General features: G+C 34.6%; 1 protein-coding gene across 8 annotated transcripts in view; it reads left to right on the top strand.

Annotated features, from left to right (window-relative positions):
• GAS2 (growth arrest specific 2) overlaps positions 1-24,344 on the top strand; it is a 158,214-nt gene that overhangs the window by 44,803 nt on the left and 89,067 nt on the right. For 7 of the 8 annotated variants that reach the window (XM_067749597.1, XM_067749591.1, XM_067749598.1 and 4 more), the window contains 2 exons: positions 2,160-2,324; positions 12,714-12,835. In XM_067749597.1, the coding sequence (XP_067605698.1) occupies positions 2,180-2,324; positions 12,714-12,835 (267 nt within the window). In that variant the 5' untranslated portion in view covers positions 2,160-2,179. The remainder of the gene's footprint in view (positions 1-2,159; positions 2,325-12,713; positions 12,836-24,344) is intronic. The other variant, XM_067749599.1, reaches the window with a different exon arrangement.

Raw genomic sequence — 24,344 nt, 5'->3', positions numbered from 1 at the left:
GAACTACCACATCTCACTTTCAGGAAAGTAGCGGGAGATATTGTGTCTTGAGAAGAAAGGCATTTTAGAGGTAACCCTTTTAAGATTTCAATTAGTTATTTAAATGTATGAATCATGTGCTTAAATGTATTATTACTTAAATGTTTGTTTCTGAGGCTAGCTAGCCTGTAGGAATCCTAACCAACTACTGGGAAATGTTTTGTTTTCCTGGGGTTGGACCTATTTTTTAAAGAACTGGGGCAAAAAATGTTTTAGCCTTCTGGTTTAGTCACAGGGTTTGGAGAATCTTTAGGACTTTATATGAATAATGTCATGATTAACTGCAAAAGAAAATAGACAATTGTGATCTTCTGGTCCCTGTAATGACAATTTAGTAGCATATGACAAGGTATATTAAAATGTTTCACATTTTCACTAGTTATTACTTTAGATGACTAGATATACAGAGATTTATGGAAGGTGTTTTCAAAGAAAACTTACAGTAATTTTTTTCTGCAAAAATTACTTCAAAGCATAATTTCTCTGGAAATTAAATTGTCTGTGCTTTTAAATTATATATTTATGACACTTTTTAGGTGTTTAACCATGTTCCCAGCAGTCTTTTCTAATGCTACAGCAAAATGTTTGTGAAACTGTCACATTTTACAGTTTTCTGAACACCAATGTCTTATTTTGTTTAAAAGCTGTCTTTAAAAGGCAAAAATTAACCGAGGCTAAGAGAATTAGAGTTTGAGATTAATTGGAAAAGAATGCTATGTAACGTTTCAAATGATAAAACTGACAAGGATATATACAACTTATACTGGTGAACTTAAAATACCATTAGTAATAAATATAGCTGAAAACCCCATTATATCATATAAATCTTACTTTTTGTCATTTGCAAACATCTTCATTTTCATTTCATTCAGTCATAATGCATTTGGTTATTTTATAGTCACTATTTGCATACAGAATGGAGTTCTACACATAAATTTATGAGTTTATTACCTTCCCGCTCCAATATTACATCTGTAGTTTTAGGTCCTATAAATAATGCATACAATAGTACTACATTTAAGGCCAAGTATATATTCATACATCTTTTCTGCAACCCACATAGAAGATTGTGTTACTCATAGGTTAGTGAAATCATCCCTTACTGTGTAGATATAAGATATGTAATGTAATTACTTCTTTGCTAAATATGAATACAAACAAACCCTAGTATGCAAAACATACAAAGTGAGAAGGTACAAAGTATGACAAAAGAAAACCTGTGACGATATTTATTAGAATTACGGTGTAATTCCTGGGTTATAACGTGGGTTCCTGATGACACTATTTTGTAAACTGTGTCATTCTGAAAACAGTAATGGTCTTAGAGTAAAGACCCAAGTTCAAGCCTGACTCTGCCGTGATCTAGCTATATGATCTTGGTTGAGTCACCCTTCCTCTTTGATTTTGTTTTCATTAACTGTAAAATAAGAGAAGTGTAGTAGGGACTCTAAAAGGATGCACTCCCCCATGTCCCACCCAATTCTCTAAAGTGTAAGTGCATGATTACTTGGCCATCTGCAAAGAACCAAGGGCTGTGCTTAATCTCATAGGTAATAGTTTTAAGAGTAGTGGTCATATGTTTATAAGAAATTTTGCAAGTCCAAATCTTGCGGATCAAAATTTGGAGTGTGAATTACTCCATGTTGAAGCAGTTTCCAAATGAAATGCTTAAATTGCAGTGAACAAAGGTCAATTTTGCTAGTATTCAGTCCTAAAATTCTGTGGAAATCGATGGCTTCAAAAATTAACCCAAACAATGGGAGTTTACAATTTGGATACCAAAATTTTAATCAACCACTTTTTATTGTTTTTGAATAAGTAGAATTTCTTTCCTTAGAAACTGTCGTTTTTCCAAATCTGATGTTTTACACAAGCAGAGAGCTTACTGTTTGATTTTTCTATTTGACCTTTGACAGCTGCTGCTTCCTACCAAGTAGTTGGTCAAAAGTGACAGGGCCAGTACAAGTAAAGCAAACAGTGTTTCATGAGGGTTTAATAATTAATAACCTGACTTGTCATCCGAACTTCCACAGATCCTGTTCCTTACTGTGTCATTGGCAGTGAGATTTTAACAAGAGAAGTCTGTATAAAAAGCAATTGCTCTTTTGTTTCCAAAACAGGTATTACAAGTGGATAAATAATGTGCACTGCTCTGAGCCCAAAGGTACGCAGTGGACCTGGCCTCTCTGATATGCATCAGTATAGCCAGTGGCTGGCCAGCAGACATGAAGCTAATTTGCTACCGATGAAAGAAGATCTGGCCTTGTGGTTAACCAATCTGTTAGGTAAGGTTATAAGATCTCATTTTGTCATCAAAGATAACAGGTTTATTCTCCCTGCTCATGTAGTGTCCTTCTCCTAAGCATGTGACACCACTTTAGAAAGAAAGACTTTCATTATTTGCATTTTGCATCTGGGAGACCTGAAGCATATAGAGAATTTAAATGAATTTCCCAATGTCTCTCACATTAACTGTGCTTAGTAATTCCAATATCATGCATTGTAACTGTGTGGTCAAATTGCTCATTTCATCTACACTCTTGCTGATCTGATTTATTTTTACTTTTCTTTCATGCAACTGACCAGTTTGGTCTATTCTTTTGACACTGCACACGGGCCACAGTCCGTGAGATCTGGCTTCTAAGGCTAGATTTCGTTGCCCTACTTTTATAGCACACCTTCTAAAACTGCTGAATACCCAGACTCTGGAACAATAACATCTATCCTTTGTCCAAATGAGCTGACTGGAGTCATCCAACCTTGAACTAAAATTTTTCTTTTCATTACACTTTTGTTTTTAAGTATTCTTCCAAAAGGACGATCTTAGAGAAAAAGGCTACCTCATGCTAAGGCTGCCTCTTTTTTTGTTTCTGTTGTGCTGGCATATTCAGAGTATACAATTTCAACCATTTGCAAAGTGGAATCATACGTTCAAAGGATCATCATATAAAGCAATGCTTTTTCACTAGTAATTTTTCACAAAGAACAAAATTGTTTTAAGACCTGAAAAAAGGATCCTTATAGAGTCTATAAGATTTGAATATTGAGTAAACAGAATTTGCATGGTGCTTTATCATTTACAGAAAGGATTTCACCAATATTATTTTATTATTGAAAGGATTCCTTCAAGGTAAGTGTTGTTATCGTCACTTTCTAGCTGTTGAAACTGAAGAGTTTAGTGAAGAGCATAGTGCATCTGTAATTTTAGCAAGGTTTGACAAGGTTTTAGCACATTTGAGCAAGATTTTTCTTTTTGCTCACCATGGCTCTGGATTTTTACATTGCTTTTGCATTTTTTAAGCCTTTATCCTAGAGTTAGATCTTTCCTTTTTCCTTACTGTGTGCACATGCTTTTGACAATTCTATGTAGTCTAACCAGGGCTACCGCATATGGAAATGCAGGTGGTGCCCTTTGCAAGGGAGCCCAGTTAAAGGGTAAGAGAAGAAATGCAGAAGGCATCCTTCACATCCATCACTCCCCAGAAAGACCCTTCACTGTGCTATGGAGTGATATCCACCAGAAGGAAGGGCTACCTTTCATTTATACAAGGGGAGAGCATTTTTATTTATCTCCATTATATAGAGGATGTCAATTTAGCCTAAACAGATGGGTTTCCTCCCTCTTTTGTGTGTTCACTAATTATTGTTATATTAGTATTTTATTAACTTAGAGCTGTTTTCAGATATGGGCTGTCACAGCATGGCAGTATAGAAGTTAAGGCACAGACTTGGAATGAACTGCCTGTGTTTGAACACCAGATGTGCCACTTAACTGGCAATATGATCTTGAGCAAGTTATTTAATCTCTCTGTTCTTTAGTTTCCTCATCTATGAAGTGGTAATGACAGTAGGATTGCTGTGAGATTAAATAATTAAAATATGTATACTACTTAGAGCCTGAAATATTATAACTCTATATGTGGTGGTGTTATTCCATTTATATAGTTCAGTGATATGATTAATTTGATTTGATGGGTAAGTTTATTCATTTATTCAACAAATATTTGAGTGTACATCAGCATAATAATTATTTGAATAAAATGGACTCTGGAATCAGAATGCTTGAATTCAAATCTCAGTGCCATCACTTACTAGCTCTGTGATACTGGGCAATTTTCTGAATGCACTGTGCCTGGGTTTCGTCATCTGTGAAATACATATAATACTAGTACCAACCTCATGGGATTGTTGGAGCGTCAAGTAAGATCGTCAGCTTTAGAACAAGGTCTGGCACATAGTAATCAACTAGCTATAGTAAATATACTAGCTATTGTGTTTATCGTGTTTCAGCACAGTCTGCTAAGTGCTAGAGGGTAGAGTGGTGACTAAGAATAGACAGAGTGCCTGTTCTTATAGAGCTTGGAGTAGATTGAACAAGAAATTAATATAAATAAGTGACTGAATAAATGATTCATTAATTGGACTTGGTATAAACACTAAAAGATATAGGTTGCAATAAGAATGTAAAAACAAGGAGATGGGAATGGGGCAAATGATCAGAGGGCTTGGGGAAATCCTTTTTAAGGGGTCTTATATTTAAAACTGAGATCTGAAGAATAATTAATAGCTAGCCAGACAAAGTGTGGGGAAAAAAGCCTGTGTGGAAAGAATGGCATGTGCGGGATAGGAAGGAGTTTGGCGCCTTAGAAGAACTGAACAAAGGCTAGTGTCAACAGCGTAGATCAAGAGGGGGAGACTTTCATGAGATTTGTTGGGGCTAGAGCGTATACTGCTTTGAATACCATGTTGAGGAGCTTATAATTTATTGCATGCTCCACGAGGAGTCCCTGAGGTGTTCCAGGCAGGGGGAAATCATGATTATGAGTATAGCCTGATTACACAGGTGTGTTCCAAGGTCCCATGACTTGTCATCAAAAGCATTTTATTTGGTGAATGTGATCATTTACAAAGTAGCTTGAGCAGTGTGAGCAGCCCCAAGACAGCCTCAAAGAATAGAGAGTCAGTGTATGTGTAATGGAAATATCCTTGGACTAAAAGTCAGGAGACCTGGCTCCTAACTGGTGTCAGGAGACCTGGCTTCTGATTCTGGCTCTCTCACTTGGTAAACTTGCCCAAAGTCACTCAGCTATCTTTTCTGGGCTCAGTGTCCTCAACCATAAAATGAAGGGGTTGGAGTAGATGATCTCTAATGTCCATTCCAGTTCCAAAAGTCTAAGTTTCCAAGAAATCCAGCTCTTGAGACCCAGTTTGAAATCATCAATATGTATAAACAAGGAGAAAACAGTTTACGTAAATGAATAATCTTTCTTTTAAAGAATAAAAAGGCTAATGTTCTTAATGCCAGTTATTGGTAACACAGAAGCAACTGATGGCTTGTGAAATTTTCTCAGAAAAGAAATCTTAAAAGAATCTCAAAAAAAAAGAATCTTAAAATATAGTAAAGTGCCACTTTCTGTTAACTTGAATTCATAAAAGTAGGTAGATGATAGATTTCAAGTAAATATCCTCATGGTAACTTGGAAAGTAGACCAATAGCTTGAGGTTATTTAAAGTGGTAAAACATTCAGAGGTAAGAAAATATGTTATGTACTAGAATGGTGATAATAAGGAAGAGAGAAAAAATGTATGGCTATGTGACAAGATATTTTTACTACACATAATAGATACATTTAGTATTCACGTATTTTAGAAATGGAGTCATTAAAGTAAATTTTAAAATTCTTACTGGTCATTTTGTTGCCTCAGAAATATTTGCAAATTTATATTATACAGCTCTATTTCAATTCTCCATTTTTATCTACTTGAAGGTTAGAGATATCTTGAAGGTAGTTTCAAAGTTGATCTGGTCTCTAGATAAAGTATCTGAATTTTTTGGTGAGGTGGAAATTCACATACTAAATTAAAGCTTCTAACTAGACTTTGCCATTGTAGTGTGGACCTTACTTGTGGAAAGATTTCCTATTTCTTTCTAGCAATACTTGACTAAAATGTAACTTTTTTTCCTTTTTTGCCTTTCAAAAAAAGTAGTAATGATATTCTAAATTCAGGTATTTCTGATCCTACATATAAAATGTCAATTGAAAGGTGGAATTTTTTAAAGAACGCTCACTTTGCATTCAGGTTTTTTGGTGGATAAAAATTATTTGATAGAGAAGAAAATTATTTCATTGGTTCATAGACCAATATTCACATTCTTGCCAAATATGAAGGCATAATACTGTAATTTTCAAGTACTATATACTTACTTAATCAGTAACAATAATAGCGCTTTAGATTCCTCAGCATAAAATTAAAGCAGCAATAGCAAATTTGCAATAGCAAATTTTTAGGCTAACTAAAATTTATTTATTAGAATATAAAAAACTATTTTATAAGTTAACTAGTTGAGTTAAATAAATTGTCATGATGGTTGGGATTTGTTTATGTGGTAGCATACCAGTCTGATTCATGAGAAAATCATCCTGTGATATTTACAGACTACTTACATATCTTTGTAGTCCAAGTATGTTTTCTATTGATAATAGTTGACACTATGGAGTTTTATGACCAACACTCAGAAAAGACAGCAAAAGAAACCTGAATCAAGAGAATCTTGCCTCTAAAACATTTCTCTGGCCATTGTCCCCTGCTATACATTAAATATACACATGTAATTTTTATTTTAGGCTTTCTGTTTTGTTATTTTTGTTCATGAACTAGCTATTGCTCATTTGTTAATTAACTATGTCCTTAGGACATATTTGAACATCAAATGATTATACAAATAAGTCTTGGAGAAAAACTTGTTACTTTGAATAAACAGCATGTAATTAAATTAACAGTCCCAGATTATAGCAACTACCCATCATTCAGATAGATGAGGCGCATTCTACAGATTTCATGATTGTTGAAAGACTATTGAAGACTGTTGTTGGTTTAATTTTGAAATGAATATACTAACATAGATGTTCTCAGATTGTTTATTTATTTTATGTTTCTTTAATCATTTGAAAATGACCTTTATCTTCAATTAGTATTTGTTTAATAACACTACATGAATCACATGGGAGTATAATTTTGAGAAAAGACTGTAGTTGTTAAGCTACAGAATTAATCACAGAAATTGATATTGCTCTTAAGGATTTTAGATCATTAAGATGTAGGCATATGTGTTTGGATATATGCAGGGAATTTGAATAAATCAAAAAATATATTACAAATCAAGTTAAGCTAAATTGATTTTACTAATATTTAGAAATGCATTATGACAGTTGATGTTATGATGATTGTCCCTTTCTCTGACTTTCCTACATGCACATAAAGGAAAATTCAGTTGTTATATGCGTAGTATGATCAATAGGTAATGTTTTCCTTATTTCAGTTATTTCTGAAAAAACCTATTTTTAGCATTAGAAAGTTAAGCACCTATTTACTGGAGTTGCTGCTGTCTAATGAGTTTGGAACAGCTCTCTTTTCTTTTTTCTTAAAGTCCTTTTACTGGATACTTGTCCTGCAGACTTCTCATATTCTTGATGTAGTCAATAAAAATTTCTTAGGAAAGGTGGTGTCTTATGCTAGTTCAAAAGTTTAAAGAATCAAGTCTATGTTCACAAATTGACACCTTTCAGAGCAGTTACACCCTAATGTTTTTACTCAACTTTTCCAACAGAACCGACTTTGTCTTTTGTTGATACAAATACAGGGTAGACTCTGAATCAGTGTGGAGCAGGTGCTGATCTAGGGTTTCTGGATATAATCAATCATTTCCTATCTCACAACATTTATATTTCAGTCTTAAAACACTGACTAATTTGAGTTAAGATAGCAGATGAGTTGCTTCGAGTTCTCTAATTGGAGAAATAGACTGTGATTGAGAGGTACAGTGGAGATTGGAGTAGAGTTTGATCATATCTAGATCACCGTTATAGATAAAACATACTAGTTTTCTTATGCAATGAATCAGGCTACATAACAGAGCATGCCTGAATGCTATTCTCGGTCATTCTCCAATCATCAGCAAGGTGACTTGCTATTCATTTCTCAGCACCACTGTCTTCAGCCCTACACTGTTTTGCTTTTTTCTGAAGGAGTTTCTAGAGAGAAAAAATCTGTAGATTTTCTAAAAAGAAAAAGACAACTGCATTCAAGAGAATGCATTGTTATAGAAAATAGTCATTTGTGTATCCAGCAAATATTGATTTAACTAACTAAGAATGGTGGCTAAAAACATAGACTCTAAACCTAGACTTCTTGGGTTAAAGAGTCAGATTCACTGTGTGAGCTTAAGCAAGTTATTTAACCTAAATACATCAATTTCATCATCTGTAAAATGGATATAATAGAAGCACTCACTTGGCAGTTTTGTAAAAATATTAAAAACATGAATACATGTAAAGTGCTTGGCATATAGTAAGAACTCAAATGTTAAATATCATTATTAGATATTATATATTATTAGGAAACTGAGTGTAGTACTACTAACTTACTAGGAGGAAAACATTCTTTCCTAGCAAAATAGAAGATAAAAGGGATAATCTTTATGGAAATTATGGCAAGCCTACATTTCTGGGAGGAATACACTTGTATGTACAAGTATGTGTGTTGATTTTAGTTACCTGACAAAATATTTCAGGTACATGATTATTTCATATCATTGTATCCTCATATTTTAAGAGGAAATGACTAATCACAATATTTAACCAAACCACCTGATCTCTGTCTACTGGCAAATCATGACTGAATTGATGATGTGAAGATCTAAGTTCATAATTATGAACCCAGTAAGTAAAGATATTCTTTCTAGACTTGGCTATTTTGGGTTGACCTTCAAGTCAATAATAAAGACAACCCAGTATGTGTCGGCATTCCAAGGTGATTTAATTGTGTCTGTTCATTGCCCCTTCTTTCACTAAATATACCAAAAACGTGGAAAGATGGGATTGGGGAAGAAATGATTCTATGCTACTAGAATCCTACTGTTTCTAGCATTTATAGTCTAATGTCTCAAACCAGCTACACAATTTATATTAAAGGAGATCTGGTTCTGCCTGACAGAGATTGAACTGTGTATAGCTTTTACTTGAGAAACTGTAATTAGTAATTCATAGCCTATTCTGATGGATTCGTCATGATTAAATTCAGCCAACTTTATATTCAGTTTTTTATATACTTTTGGTAATATTAATAGAATAAAGAGTATGATAATATATCACCCCATATAAGGATTATAACTGATTTCTTAAAATTATACAGTACATTTAAAATGTATATTTTATGATTCTTAATCATTGGATGGAAAATGTTACATATGAAGGTTTAAAAAAAATTCTCTGTCTTGCATTTTTCCTTCATTTGAGTCAGTACATTTCAACCATAAAGTATGTAATAGTGTCTGCTTTAGCCAAAAAAAAAAAAAAATCCCACCTTTTGGAGCTATAAAATATACAGAATTGAAAGCTGAGACCTAATATATTTTTCATTAGGTACAGATGTTCAATGTTAAATTCCTCAAGTATTCATGAAAAGGAGGATAACAAAAAATTGTTCAGGTATAATGCAGAAAAAGTAAAAATCATTCCTTTTGGTAAATTGCTAATGACTTTTCAATGAAAGCCATTTTTCTTTTTATAATTTACAAGTTCTTGTAAATTTATTGTCATCATCTCATCACTTGACATTATGAATAGAATCTTTAAATTTTCAAGTAGCTTAATGAAATAATGCCTAAAGACCTCTTCCAAATGTAGAAAATCTTATAAGTAATTTATAAAGGAATCATTCAACAGTTTAGGTACAGTTTACCTTCTTTACCTTGAAATGTAATTGATAATTTTTAAAATATTTCTAATATTTATTTTTATGCTTGTTTGTAAATAACTTTCTTATTATCATTAGAAAATGCAAGCCAATATGGTGAATGCATAATACAAATTCTGTTGTGCTGGCTTTTTTGTATCTTGAGACTATTACTTTCATTCCTTAATTGAGCTGAGCTGCATACAATTTTGAAATACTAATAGCTCTGTATAGGCTACCTCTGTGGTGAGTACTTAGAGCTACTGATGTTTTGCCACCTGCAGAAGTCATTATCCTAACTGAGGGCTAAAATGTGAACTATCCAGTAGGGAAAAAAAGAACATAAAAAAAGTAATTCTTTTTCCTCCTTCACCTGCCCTTCCCCCCAAACTGTAAAAAAATCATTTCAAACAGATGTTTCTTAAAAACCAAATATATTAGATAGTGTGAGTTTAACTTTAAGCCAGTAGTATATCTGTTGTTCCAGTTGGTTTACATTTATCTTAAGTGTTCATGGAATTGAGCTGCATGCATTTTTCTTAAGATAAAAGGTAATCCTATGACTCTCAGTATAAAACTTTAAAATACCTCCTTTTTTTCTTTTTGCTTTAACAACTACTTTTCACGGAAATAATACCCAACATTTTCTCAAAGTTTTCCAAGAGTTTGTTTCTTCATTTGTCAACTCACGTACTCACTGAACATGTTTTACTAGGTACCTTCTATGTAAGTAACATTATGCTTACCTCTGTAGTAACACACACACAAAACAATATACCTCAAGAGGTTTCTAATGTACTGGTGATGACAGGAACTTTGTACAAAGCATGTTATTAGCCACAGAAGAAGTTTGATGAGTGCCAGAGTGAGTGATACTCCTGAGTATGACCATATAGGAAGGAGACTGATGTACACTGGGAGAATCTCTTTCTGGATTTCTGATTAAAGGGAAAGTAGAATGTGGCCAGGCAGGTAGAAGATAGGGGGCTGTTATAGGAAGGGGCCATGCCTGGACCAAGGCATGGGAGTGGAAACGGGAGGATCTGCCCATGGAACTAGGAAGGCAGGGTGCAGACCAAGGAGCAGGGTGTAAGCAAGGTAGAATAGAAAGGTGGATTAGCGGCATATGAGAGGACTTTGGATGTTGGGTTAAAGCGGGTTTGTTTCATCTTTTACGTAGAGGAGAAGATTAGGGACTATGCAGTAAAGATGAAGATTGGCTCAATGAGGGTGGTGTTTAGCAATATTAATTTTAGCAGTGATTATGGTATGTTCTGGAGGCAGACGTTGAGGATACGAAGACTAACCATTGTTCTTGCTGCTAGAGTTTAGGTATCAGACCATGAATTTTTTTTTTTTTTTTTTTTTTTTTTTGCGGTACGCGGGCCTCTCACTGTTGTGGCCTCTCCCGTTGCGGAGCACAGGCTCCGGACGCGCAGGCTCAGCGGCCATGGCTCACGGGCCCAGCTGCTCCGCGGCATGTGGGATCTTCCCGAACCAGGGCACGAACCCGTGTCCCCTGCATCGGCAGGCGGACTCTCAACCACTGTGCCACCAGGGAAGCCCCCATGAATTTTTAAAATTAAGATTATGGTTCTAGAAACAGAAGGAAGCATGAATCTACAGGACTTGTGACTAATAAGTTATAGGAAATTAAGACAGGGAAATAAAATATTCTGAAACTTAGAGAATTACAACACCAGGAAAAGGAGAGAGCTTAGGGAAGGGAGTTTTGAGGAACATACAAAAAAGAAATTAATGATTTTATAGAGCCTGGGGGGTTGGGGAATGGAGCCATCGGGAGTGATAGTTAAAGGGTACAGTTTCTTTGGGGAGTGATAAAAATGTACTAACATTGACTGTGGTGGTAATTGCACAACTCTGTGAATATACTAAAAGTCATTGAATTATGCACTTGAAAGAAGTGAATTGTAAGGGGTGTGAATTATATCCCAATAAAGCTGTTACAAAGTGAAAGAAAAGAAGAAAGAAAATATACTTTGGGAGCATATAAGAAAGAAAAATAACTTTTAACCAATAAAATGGCAGGGATGGACAACTGTGAATCATGTTCATAAAAGCAGTAATTGAAGCTGTGAGTGGTTGTGAGGAGACAAAAAAAAAAAGCAGAGAGATCTGAACCTAATAATTCCACAGTTCAAGCACTGCATCAGGAAGGGGAAGAGTGGTTAGAGGGGCAGTGTTTTCTTATAGAGAGTTTCTTACTTGCATTAATTTTACCTGTATTATCTTCATCAGGAAAACAAACTCAATGGAATTTAGAGATGTGTTTTTTTGTTTTTTAATTTTATTTATTTATTTTTGGCTGTGTTGGGTCTTCCTTTCTGTGCGAGGGCTTTCTCTAGTTGCGGCGAGCGGGGGCCACTCTTCATCGCAGTGCGCGGGCCTCTCACTGTCGCAGCCTCTCTTGTTGCGGAGCACAGGCTCCAGACGCACAGGCTCAGTAGTTGTGGCTCACGGGCCTAGTTGCTCCGCGGCGTGTGGGATCTTCCCAGACCAGGGCTCGAACCCGTGTCCCCTACATTGGCAGGCAGATTCTCAACCACTGCGCCACCAGGGAAGCCCATAGAGATGTGGTTTTATGCATTGGCCACACTCTTAAAATTGCCAGTGGTGGTTGATTTTTGATATACTATGGCTCTATTTTATATTAAAGGGGAGCTATGGAGTTCTTGTGTTGAAAGACATATACACAACACAAAATACCAGTTTCGCTTTATGCTCTTGCCTTACAGGCCAAAGTAACTGAAAAACGTAAAATTCCAAAGAAACCATTCTTTCCAGTGATTTCCTATCTCAGATATGTAACTCAGCTAGAATTGGAATTTTCGTGATAAAAACTGCATATGTTGGCATGAATGTCACATTTGGGTTGGGGAATGATTGTGTTTTTATAATGCTTCTTTTTGTTATTTCAGGGAAGGAGATTACGGCAGAAACTTTTATGGAGAAATTGGATAATGGTGCCTTGCTCTGTCAACTTGTAGAAACTGTGCAGGAGAAATTCAAAGAGAGCATGGATGCTAACAAGCCCGCCAAGGTAAAAGATCCCAAGGCAAAATCAGTCGCTGTCAGATGGTGGATTGCATTTGTAGTCGCTTATGAATTGAGTTTGAGGATTTTGTTGTGAATGGATGCATTAAGTCCTCTCTTAACAATGAAACACAGAGGGTGCTTTTTAATTAGGTAACGTGTTGTTTGCACTCTAATTACATAAATTACATAATCCTTTCAATAAGTCTAATTAAATAGAAGGTTATGGAAGTTGATGGTATTAATACAAAACAAATGCTGTATATAAACTGGTTGAATCTGATCTATTGATTAAAATTTTAACAGAGAAATAACTTATGTCATCAGGCAACGAACAAAATCTGGCCAAGAAAGATTTACTGAATAGGTCTTTGTTTCCAGATAGATTAAGACTGAATACTGGAACAAAATATCTGGAGTGTGTAATATTTTGCTCTTTTTAAGTAAGTAGTATTAAGTATTAAGTACTTAAGTACTAAGTAACTTTGAACAAATTATTTTCTTTCTGACTGCTCATATTTCCTTTCTGCACATTGTTCTAATATTTTTCCTGGTTATTATAAACACATAATAAAAGTGTGGTGTTTGATATTTTTTGAAAGGAACAAGGTAGATGACACTTTTCTTAATTTTATTTTTTTTTACTTTCCTTAATTTTAGACAGAAGAAAAAGAGGTAAGAAAAAATGAGGTTAAAATATTGTTGAAGACAGCTTAAAAGTAAAAGGAAAAGCTGTTAAACTTTCTGCAACTCTGGCAAAAAAAAAGTAAAACTTATTATTTATGTCAAATTTCTTTATGATTACTGAACTAAAATCTAAACAAAAGATAAAGCTCCCTGAAACAATGGGTTTCTTTTTATAGCGCTGTAGTTAGTTTGGGGATAATATTTTATATTGCTCTGTAAAGTATTACATAACATAAAAAGCCTCTTCATTTTTTTTTCCATCTTAAAAGCAGGACAGGAATAATGACGCAGACATAGAGAATGGACTTGAGGACACGGGGAGGGGGAAGGGTAAACTGGGACAAAGTGAGAGTGGCATGGACATATATACACTACCAAATGTAAAATAGATAGCCAGTGGGAAGCAGCCGCATAGCACAGGGAGATCAGCTCGGTGCTTTGTGACCACCTAAAGGGGTGGGATAGGGAGGGTGGAAGGGAGACACAAGAGGGAGGGGATATGGGGATATATGTATGCATATAGCTGATTCACTTTGTTATAAAGCAGAAACTAACACACCATTGTAAAGCAATTATACTCCAATAGAGATGTTTAAAATTTTTTTTTTAATTTAAAAATTTAAAAAATAAAAGAAGCTCTGTGAAAATGTTAATTAACTCATTGGCTCCCAAACCTTGCTGTGCAGAGGAATCACCTGAAGATCTTTAAAAACTATGAGGCCTGGCTCCTTTACCTGAACATTCTGATTTAATCCCCATGGAGAAGGACCTGGGGATTGGGATGTCTAAAAAGCTCTGCAGGTGAATCTGATGTGCAGCAAAGTTTGGGAACCATTGAGTTCATTTTTTGTTTTCCTGCATTTAGATGCAGACTAAATGATTTATGAACGATCACGCAGCTAGTAAGTGACAGAGCAAGAACTTGATGTAGACGTCCTCTTTCCAAGTCTAATGCTCTCTCACTTTGGTTCACTATGCATAGCTTAGACACGAAGAGATCGTTTATGAAAATGCAGACAATGTTAGGACTGTTAGGAAACTGATTTTTCTTCTGCTGTGTCCTCCATTGTAATGTAACTGGCTTTTACTTCAGTTCACTAATGAGAAAACATAATGCATAGTAGGAGGACAATTTGCATAGAAAATTCACTCTAAAATAATTAACAGAGGGAAAAAAAAGTGTTGTGCCCAGATTTTTGAAAGCATTATCTTAATAATGCTTGTATAGGTCCTGCAACCTCTATTTGTATTATTTATTGTTGAGGAAAGAGAGCTCATTGCCTCCATATTAAGATCTTGAATCCTTCCTGGTAACAAAGAATAAACAACTCTACTAAGGCACAGTTTTCTGATTTTGTTTATTTTGTCAACTTTTGCTTTTTAAAACAGAAGTTAAGATCCCTGAAGAGAATTATAAGACTGTCAAGTGTAAGACAGCCCACAAAGCACTAGTCTATTGCATAAAGGCTTTGATGTTGAACACATTTGGCTTGGGTTCTAGTTTTACTATCTATTGAGTGGATGTGTCTGAGCCTTAGTTTTCTTATCTTTAAAATAGGATTAATAATTATGCATCTATGCCTGCCAAAGAGCATTACACAAAAAAGACTATTGGTAAATATTACCTCTCATGCATTTGAGTTAAGAGACCCTGATGAGAATTTTAGATTAACTAGAGGAAACTAGAAGAAAAAAATAAGTACCTTGTAAAAGTTTATAGTTAACGTGATAGCTACTATATGCAAATATATGTATTGATACATTTGCCCCAGATCTCCATAGTAATATGTAATATTGAGGATAGGTATGAGTCAGGAGTTTGCTAGCTGTTTCCTTTGAAACATTTATTTCAAATTATATTAGTTTTATAATAAAACTGTAAAACATAAAAAGAAACAAAAGAAATTTTCCTTTCATTTATTGACCCTAAGCCATTTGTTTAATTGAATAAAAAACTCAAGTAATATTTTGACTATGATAAATGTTTTAGTATAAAAATTCAACCATCATTATTAAACAAGTGTAGGTTTTAAAAAATCCACTATGACCTAACTTTCAATGCTCAAAAAATCAAATTTACTCTGAGTTAGAAGTTGACACAATTACTCTTGACTAAATTGCCTTCTGTGTCCTTGGCAAAATTCATGTATTTCACAACTTACTTCCAGTGCAGCTTAAATCAAAATAGCATGTGCTTAACTTTATGAAAAATGCAAAGACAGCTAGTTTTTCTTTTTGCATTTTATGAGAAATTTTTCAAAAGATGAAAAGCCAAATGGCTAATATCTTCATGGCTATTATTGTTCATAAATATAATTTTCTCAAGAGTCATGGTCTTCAGTCCACCTTTGTCTATAAACAGAAATAGCTGTTATATGATATTCGACAATATTTTGTTATTATTAAATCTAAATTTAAACCAGAATAGATTTTCTAAGACCCACGTAGTTGAGTTTACATTGACTGTTTCCTTTAGGAAAAAAGGAGACTTTCAAATTGGAGGTTACAATATTAAGATCACAATATTGTTTGCTTATGTGTGTATGTAAGTAATTATTTTCCACCTGGACGTTTTGAAATTTAGGGACAATAGTGGTGAAGATAGATGAGTTGGCCAATTACTTTGCTGAATTAGTGAAACTGTTATGTTTAGAAAGATGTTAAAACAATATTACTTAAAAAAAAAATCAACGGCAAACTTGATCTCATCTAAAGTCACGTTATAGGAAGTCCTTTGTAATTCTTTTCCAGCTGCTTAAATCTCATATTCTTGTTCTCATAGCAATATTTTTACTTTTCCTGATTGATAGTTAATTTGGGGATTTTACAGCTGTGTAAATACTTTAGAGCGAGTAAGTTATGTCTGGTATGTGTGAAGTATGTCTGTGTTAAGAGTGATTTAAACACTATTAATATTTGCAAGTAAATTTAATAAATATGTTAGACAGTTTACATATTTAATATTTTATTTATAAATGCATGACTCATAGCCTATTCTGACTTGATAAAATACCCTGAATTAAAATAAATTATATCCTATGATTCTTTCTTTCCAAGCATCAATGGATCAATTTTAAAAATAGCCTCTCTATGATTTTAGCTTTAAGTAGTTAATCTTAGCCTGTGCACTTTCTCATTTTGCATGGAAGCAATGCAGAGATTTCACAGAGTTACGCCATAGTTGGGTTACAAGTATTTGAGACCAGGGTGCAGCAATTTAATGTGTAAATTGATTTTGATTACTTTATATGTACCATAATACAATCAATTTATTATAAATATAAATGTTAATATTCCCAGAGCTGAGGAACTTTAAAGGCAAAAATCTAAACTATTAATCTTTCCAATATCCTATTGGGATGAGAAAACCAAAACAAGTGATAAGTTCAAGGTTAGGTTTTATGCCTTTTGACCCTTAGTTGCTTGGCGTCTCCAATCAAGACAAAATAATTGTTACATTGTTGTATGAACTTTCATATCCTGGTCTAGAGAGTTCACTTGCTATTGTATAATTACTCTGTTCTTTTTCCCAATCATGACTTGCTGATTTGTGTACACGATTTTCTGAACCACTGGGGCATCAACATGGTGCAAAATACTCAAAGGATTCAACCTCTTTTTTTCTCCTAACATTCCTGTTTGTCTCATTTATCTTAAGAGTCTCTGCCCCAGACATCAGAGTTTCCCTGGGTTCAGAGTTTCCTTTGACTTCAAAGAGCTCTGGATGGTTAGATCAGGTTTGAAGTACATGAAGGGAAAAGAAAAAAAAAAAAGAAGTTCTGTTACTTAGTAGAATGCTACATTATGCTCTAAGGAAGGAACTGAACATTCACCATCTAAATGTAGAATCCAGCCCTTGTTTGTGGGAAAGAACATCCTAGTCAGATAGAAGGCCCATAGTATGTTTGCCCATCAAGAAAACCTAGTTCTCTGAGCTGTGAGATAGCAATACCTCAGGATGTTGTGCCATCCAGGAATTAAATAAGACATAAAGATCAGAGTTTTTCCCCTCAAAACTCAATAGCACGTTCTGTTGAGAGAACGTCTTACCAAGATTAAATTCAGAGAAATCCAGAAATTTGTGTGTACTGCTGGTGTCTCTGACAGAACAAGTATGGTAGAAGTGGTAAAAGGTTTTTCTTGAAAAGAAAATCTCAGCTGTGATTAATCTACAGGTGTTTGTATCTAGCTGTGCAACTAAAATAATCGTATATTCCTTAAGAAATCCATGATTTTGAAATGCAAATGTATTGCCAAGATTAAACCAACAGAGTGAATCATGATGAGAGGGAGGGAATATAGGTGGAATGATATGGAAATAAATGATTTTTTTGATGGGTTATTTCTCGGCCTGGGATTGAGGAGAGATGAAAAAAAATAGGAAAGTTAGTGATAAAGTCCAATTCCTAGGAATTAAAAGAAATTATAAATATCTTCAAGTTTTAAATATATTAAAATAAATTATTCCCCATTATAAAATTAAATTCTCTTGTCCCGACTTCTCTAGCTCAGAGACAATGAAATGTCTTGGTTAATGTTTTTATCATTGGCAGTTTCTTCTGTTCTATACCATATTACAGGGATATACCTAAATGGGGCTTAAACGCTATAGCAGTAAATGTTATAGAATAATAACATTTATAGAATAGCATACATAAAACGTAGAATGATATAAAAAGCTTCTTGACTTTTTTTTCACCCTTTGTCAGCTAGTCATAGGGGACTTGATATGGACTCTATGTGCAGGCTGAGAAAAAAAAGTAGTGTGAAAAGTGAGCAGGATAGGAAGTGAACGATGTGCTTGTGGAATTTACCTGGACCTTCAGGACTGATTGAACTAATTCCTTATGTTACACTTCTACTCCATGATAGAGTGTCGCTGGGCACAACTAAAAATATGGTCAAGTTAATTATCTGGAGCTAAGTTCATTATAAACTGTTCAAGTTTCATGGTCATTAGTATCCCGAGACGGGGATTCAACCTCCATCAAACAACCATAGCAAGCTAGGAACACTTACAAGATATCCTTTACAAAAAAGGCAATGTTCCTACATGGCCTCCACTACTGGCCCCAGAAACTTTACTTAGTTGGCAAAGCCCCCTTCCTGGATTCTCATAGAGTTTATCTTATACCCACTAGAATGCGTGTATTTTATGAACTCATCTAATTTCCCTGCTATTCCTGTTCTTCAATATCAAATCAGCAAAATATCATGATATAGTAGAAGAGTTTGGTATTTTGTGGGATGTTGAAATCCCCATAGTCCCTGTAGGCTATGTCACAGAGCTGGAGCTTGAGATGCAGGATAGTAAGTGTTCTGTTATTTTTGTCAAGTGTATGTAAACTGCTTCTGGATTTTTCTATTTATTAGGATTAAGAAAATTGCATCTTCCATATCAGTAGATGCATGCCAAGTACCAGGATATTTGTTCATATACTTCAATGAAAAGACCACATCTGGAACAACTATGATTGAAACTGTTACTTCATTATAATTTCCCCACTGTTCTTTGCATCCCATCTGTCTTATATATGGCCTTGAATCAAATGGAGATATGATGGAAATTACTTTCTTTGCAATGTTCGAGTCATTGATAGTAGTGTGAATCTCTGATTTTTTCAAAATTGTGATATTTTATTTGGTCCTTCTGTCAAATATGAATTATTCCCTGTATCAGGTAATAAAAATTCTGACAGTTGCTGAGAATATCCATGCCAAATACACATTCTGGAAGGCACAATAGTCATAGTGTAATGTGGACTAAGGTCATATATCCATCTATCACCTGGTCCCCACAAGGCATTTCCCTTTCCCTAATGCATAGTAAACAATTGAGGTCTCTTTTATAAGAAGGAAGCTTTACAGTAAAGACTTGAGATCAGCACTCCTTTCATTCACTGGGCTCAGGGTCTACAAATTGGCGCTCATCTGTCAGAACACCTGTACCCTATTGTTATATTTAGTTGTTTTCTTGTCTTATTCTTTCTTTATTCCTTTACTAGACTCTAAGATCCTTGAGGACATGGTTTGTGTTCTATTCACATGTAAGTCCATCATAATAGCTGGCATATAGGTGCTCAGTTGACATGTTTTGGATGAATAAATAAATGAATGAGTGAATAAATGGACCAATGCAGACATTTACTTGTAGATCCAGATGTTGTTATGAAACGATTTTTAATCCTGAAGATTTTTATTCTTATCGACTTGAAAATTCCTCCCTCTGCTGGTTTTGCTTAGCTCAGAAGTCTTTGATGTGCAAAATCATATGGAACAAAGTTGACTTTTTAAGTAATGGAGAAAACGGATTAGAGAATTTTAGGGTGGTACAGGGCAAGAAAAAGGATCTGAGGGCATTAAAAGTACTGACAAGAGACTGGCTGAAGCAATAGACCGTGGAGGTCTAAACTAGTTAGTAAATGAATGCTGGAGGAGGTTGGTCATTTAGGCAATTGTAGATGTTATTAGATAGTCACATGATACATTTATTTGAGTTCAGAGCATTATCTAAAGGTAAAAAAAAAAATGATGATAGAAATGATCGTATTAATATCCAAATGTTTTATTTAGTTTCGGGATTACTTTTCAAGGCCTGTTTGTAATGTTTGCCACAGTTCCTGTAAAATAAGGATGAGATGAGTGATAACCAGTAGTTTTATGAATTTGCTCACCATTGAGAATTAGGAAGAAGAATAATTGTAGGGCCTTTCATGGAATAGGTTCTCAAGAGATAGTTCTGACCTGAAATGAGGTATTGTTACAGCAATTAAGGGTTGTGTTTTTCAATTACTGAAGGAGCCATAAAGATGGAATCACCATGTTTCTTTCTTTTCTTTTTTTACATCTTTTTCCCAGTAACTGCCTCTTTTGCCCAATAAAATAGTTGGTGAGTGAAATGAGAATAGAAGAACTATTGTTTCTTCTCAGCCCCTAATTAGTCATCTACCAAAACACTATTTAACGACCAAGGTAAAAGTACAGTTTCTGTAAAACTGCAGGAGGGAATCAGAAAATTGCAGTGTTTAGGAACATGAGCAATAAATACTGCTATTAGCTTTCCAAAAAACGTGTTATTTTATTCACCAGTGGATAGCTCAAAAAGAAAATATAAAAGTCATTAAAGGGTAACAAGTTCATCATTTTATCAATCTTTAATAATATAGAATATTATGAACTACAAATATTTCATAATAATTGAGTCCTACTTGTACATGTCATTTTGACATTTGTTAGATGATTGATGAGTATATGCTAGGAGCAGGAGGTGATGTTATTTGCTCTGTATATTCATGTGCCTGCCTGTTGGTGGTGAGAATGGGTGTGACAAAGACACAGTCTACTCAAGGAGTTTACTCTCTATCAGGGAGAATAGATGTAGGTGGTAGTACATAGATGTTCAGATCAAGCATACAAAATGATTTGGAAGAAAGGAATTTTAAGCAGTCACAGATTAAAAAAGAGAAAGGCAATATTTTATTATGTGGCTAAATTTAGAATAGAACTTAAAACATATAGTAATATATACTGAAAAGTTTTCATACACATCGTTTTAAAAACATTATTTTGAGTATGTCTCATCTAATTCCTAGATCAAAGGTATACAAATTAAAAATAATACCTGCTTTGTAAAATAATGGCTGTACACACACTTGAATGCCCAGTGTGCACTTATATGGGCCTATTGCAATGGTTTTTAAGTGGATTTTAGTACATTCATTTGACCATGTCTAGTACCCATACATTATTACGTTGTTTAATCTTACTTTCTATTACTACAAAGTCAGAATCTAAATTATTCTCATTTGATTGTTCTCAATGAATCATAGAAGAATTGTCAATCTTCCTCTTATTGTATAATTCTTTTGGTCGGTGGTGGAGAAAGCCAGTGTCTAGAAAGGCAGGCTGAGGTTCTTTGGGAAAATTACTAAAAACAGTATAAAGTTTGTTCAATTATCTGTAGATGGAATTAGAAGTTCAACTACACTTTGGCTTTACATACTTATAATTATTTGGACAAGTGTATAGATCCTTGTATAGCCAAATGGAAAATAACCATGTGCAAAGCATAGAATTAACCTTTGTGACAAGCACTCATGTTTGAGTAAGGTTTTTACATAAAAGAAGCAAATGACAAGAATCAGAATTATTTCAGAATTTCCCTCAAATTGCAAGAGAGTAAAATAAATTTTATTACTATTATGTTTACCTTCTTTCTTACTTGTTGTAGACCAGTAGCTGCTGACCTTTTTAACATGAGCAAAAGCAAGTCATTTTTTTCCCCAAGTTCTAATGTTCTTTTCACATTGGAGTTTGTTTCTGATGAGCTCTTTGTGCTAAGAGATGTGAGAGAGGGTATTTCTAGCCCTATTCTAATGCGCTGCTGAGAATCCCCAAAATCCAGAGTGAGGGGGGAGAAGGAGAAAGGCCAGGTGGCAGCATTTAATCTAGAAATACGAAAAGTTTCAGAGCCTACAAGTTTATGTGGACCTGCTGATAAAGGACTCTCCTTCAAAAGTGTTTTTGAAAACTGTTTCAAAAGTTCAAAGTGTAAGCTATTGTTTCGTAGTGTAAATGTTGGCTGCATTAAAGACATATGAGGGCTTCCCTGGTGGCGCAGTGGTTGAGAGTCTGCCTGCCGATGCAGGGGACACGGGTTCGTGCCCCGGTCCACGAAGATCCCACGTGCCGCGGAGCGGCTGGGCCCGTGAGCCATGGCCGCTGAGCCTGCGCGTCCGGAGCCTGTGCTCCGCAATGGGAGAGGCCACAACAGTGAGAGGCCCGCGTACCGCCAAAAAAAAAAAAAAAAAAAAAAAAGACATATGAAACATAAGACTAAAAATAAAACATGTTGAATTGAAATTCCAGAAAACGTGAAAAAAATTAAAACAAATTTTGGATTAGAAGAAGGAGGCTCACACACACGCACACACATACATCTTTCATCTACATGATTTCATAGCACCAGCAGAACATTGCCCCCTGAGCATAAAAGCAAGCCTGATCAGATTTTTCCATGATGACATCATCTCTTCCCCTTACACGCTTACATACTGCATTTAACTGCATGCAGGCACATGGGCAAGACAAGATTGTAAAAGGAGTATAACTGGGGAAGTGTTTTCATGATATTTGATAGCACTAATTGTGGTCACTGCTGTTTCGAAGCTCTGTGGGTATAGAATATTATGTCAAGAAAAGTCACTCTCACCACATGGAAAATAGAAAATTAATCATTTTAAAATGAGCTGTTACTAAATGCTTTGGAGAAATTCTGGTCATTTAAACAAATCAATAATGATTATGCATGCCATTTCTTAATGAAGAACATCCACAGATTTTATAACAAGAGCCTTTTTTAAGGGACTGAAAATCAGGGGAAAAGAGTTTCTTTTTAATTTAAACATGTCTAGGGATTGCTTGGTGATTTAAAATATAAGTGCTCACCATATTGATGTGTGTGTGGTCCAAGGTATGTGGTACTGGTATATTACAGGCTAATGGCATAATGTTTTTTAGATGAGGTAATTGAGTTTACAGTATATAGAGCTTTTCAACTGTATCTTAAGCTTTTAGGGGCTGACTACATGAATACCTTCTATTGTTTCACTTAGCAGTTTGAAAATGCATTACATATCATGCATGAAGCTGTCTAGTATGTATTTGATGTTTATTATTACTTTGCTAGTCATGTCTAATTTCACGCCAGTTTAGGCTGCTTGTCTAAAGAATGCCTTGCTAGCATCACTGCTCCAAATAAGAAATAATGTAGCAATTCATATGTACATTTACATATGTATAAATATACATGTATCAATTATATTATAAATTATTATAATTTATATTGTTATAATTATATTTATTTATTATGTTAATATTTAATAAGAGCAACAACACCACATTTTATTCTATTTGTCATACTTGCTATATTTAAGCATTGTTTAAAGATTGAAACATAAATGTCTGATCTTTTTTCTCAGACTAAATGAATACCATGTGATATGATAATAAAGCAACCATTTACTAAGTACTTACTCTAGGTCAGTAAGTAAGTTTTTTACATGGATTAAATCATCAGATAATTTAAAACTTAAGTCATGTCATGTCAACTCCTAGCTCAAAATTCTTCAATGGCACCTTGACTCACTTGCAGGAAAAGTCTGAAATCTTTCTAAGTCTATAAGCACTATGTGCTCTGTTCCCCAGCTATCCCCAGTCATATTTCCTATGACTTTCCCCTCACCCCACTTTGCTGCAGCCATACTAGCTTCTTTGCTGTTCTTTGAACCCAACAAGCAGGTTCCACCCACCACAGGGCCTTTGCACTTGCTTTTCTAGCTTCTTAGGGTAGTCGTTCCTCACATGCATGTATGACTTGTTCCTCACTCCCTTCACATCTCTGTTCAGATGTCATCCCTTGGCTGAGGCCATTCCTAACCACCCTATATAAAGTGTCATTTAAAGATGCTGTTCTAGATTTTTCAACAAATAGATATTTACTGAGTGATAACTGTGTTCAAGATGCTGATAACTAAAAAGAAGAAGATTAAAGCATTACTGTCACCTCTCAAAGGGCTTACAGTCTAGTTAAGAAAATAAAATATGAACATATAAAAATACAGATATCAATGGTAAGTGCTCAATAAATGATATATACCAATGGTTCTCAAACTTTTATCACCATAACATATATTACATTGATGACATTTTATAAATTATTCAATAAATATTTATTGGACACCTAAAATATGCAGGACAAGGTAACTCGTGGAGTAGCAGGGAAGGGAGAATAACTTTACGCTAATAATGAAGTCAACAGTGAATTACAG

This window comes from Pseudorca crassidens, chromosome 9 (genome assembly GCF_039906515.1).
Source record: "Pseudorca crassidens isolate mPseCra1 chromosome 9, mPseCra1.hap1, whole genome shotgun sequence".
Classification (NCBI taxonomy): domain Eukaryota; kingdom Metazoa; phylum Chordata; class Mammalia; order Artiodactyla; family Delphinidae; genus Pseudorca; species Pseudorca crassidens.
The sequence above is the reverse complement of the archived record's forward strand: the minus strand, read 5'-3'. Positions and strand labels throughout refer to the sequence as shown.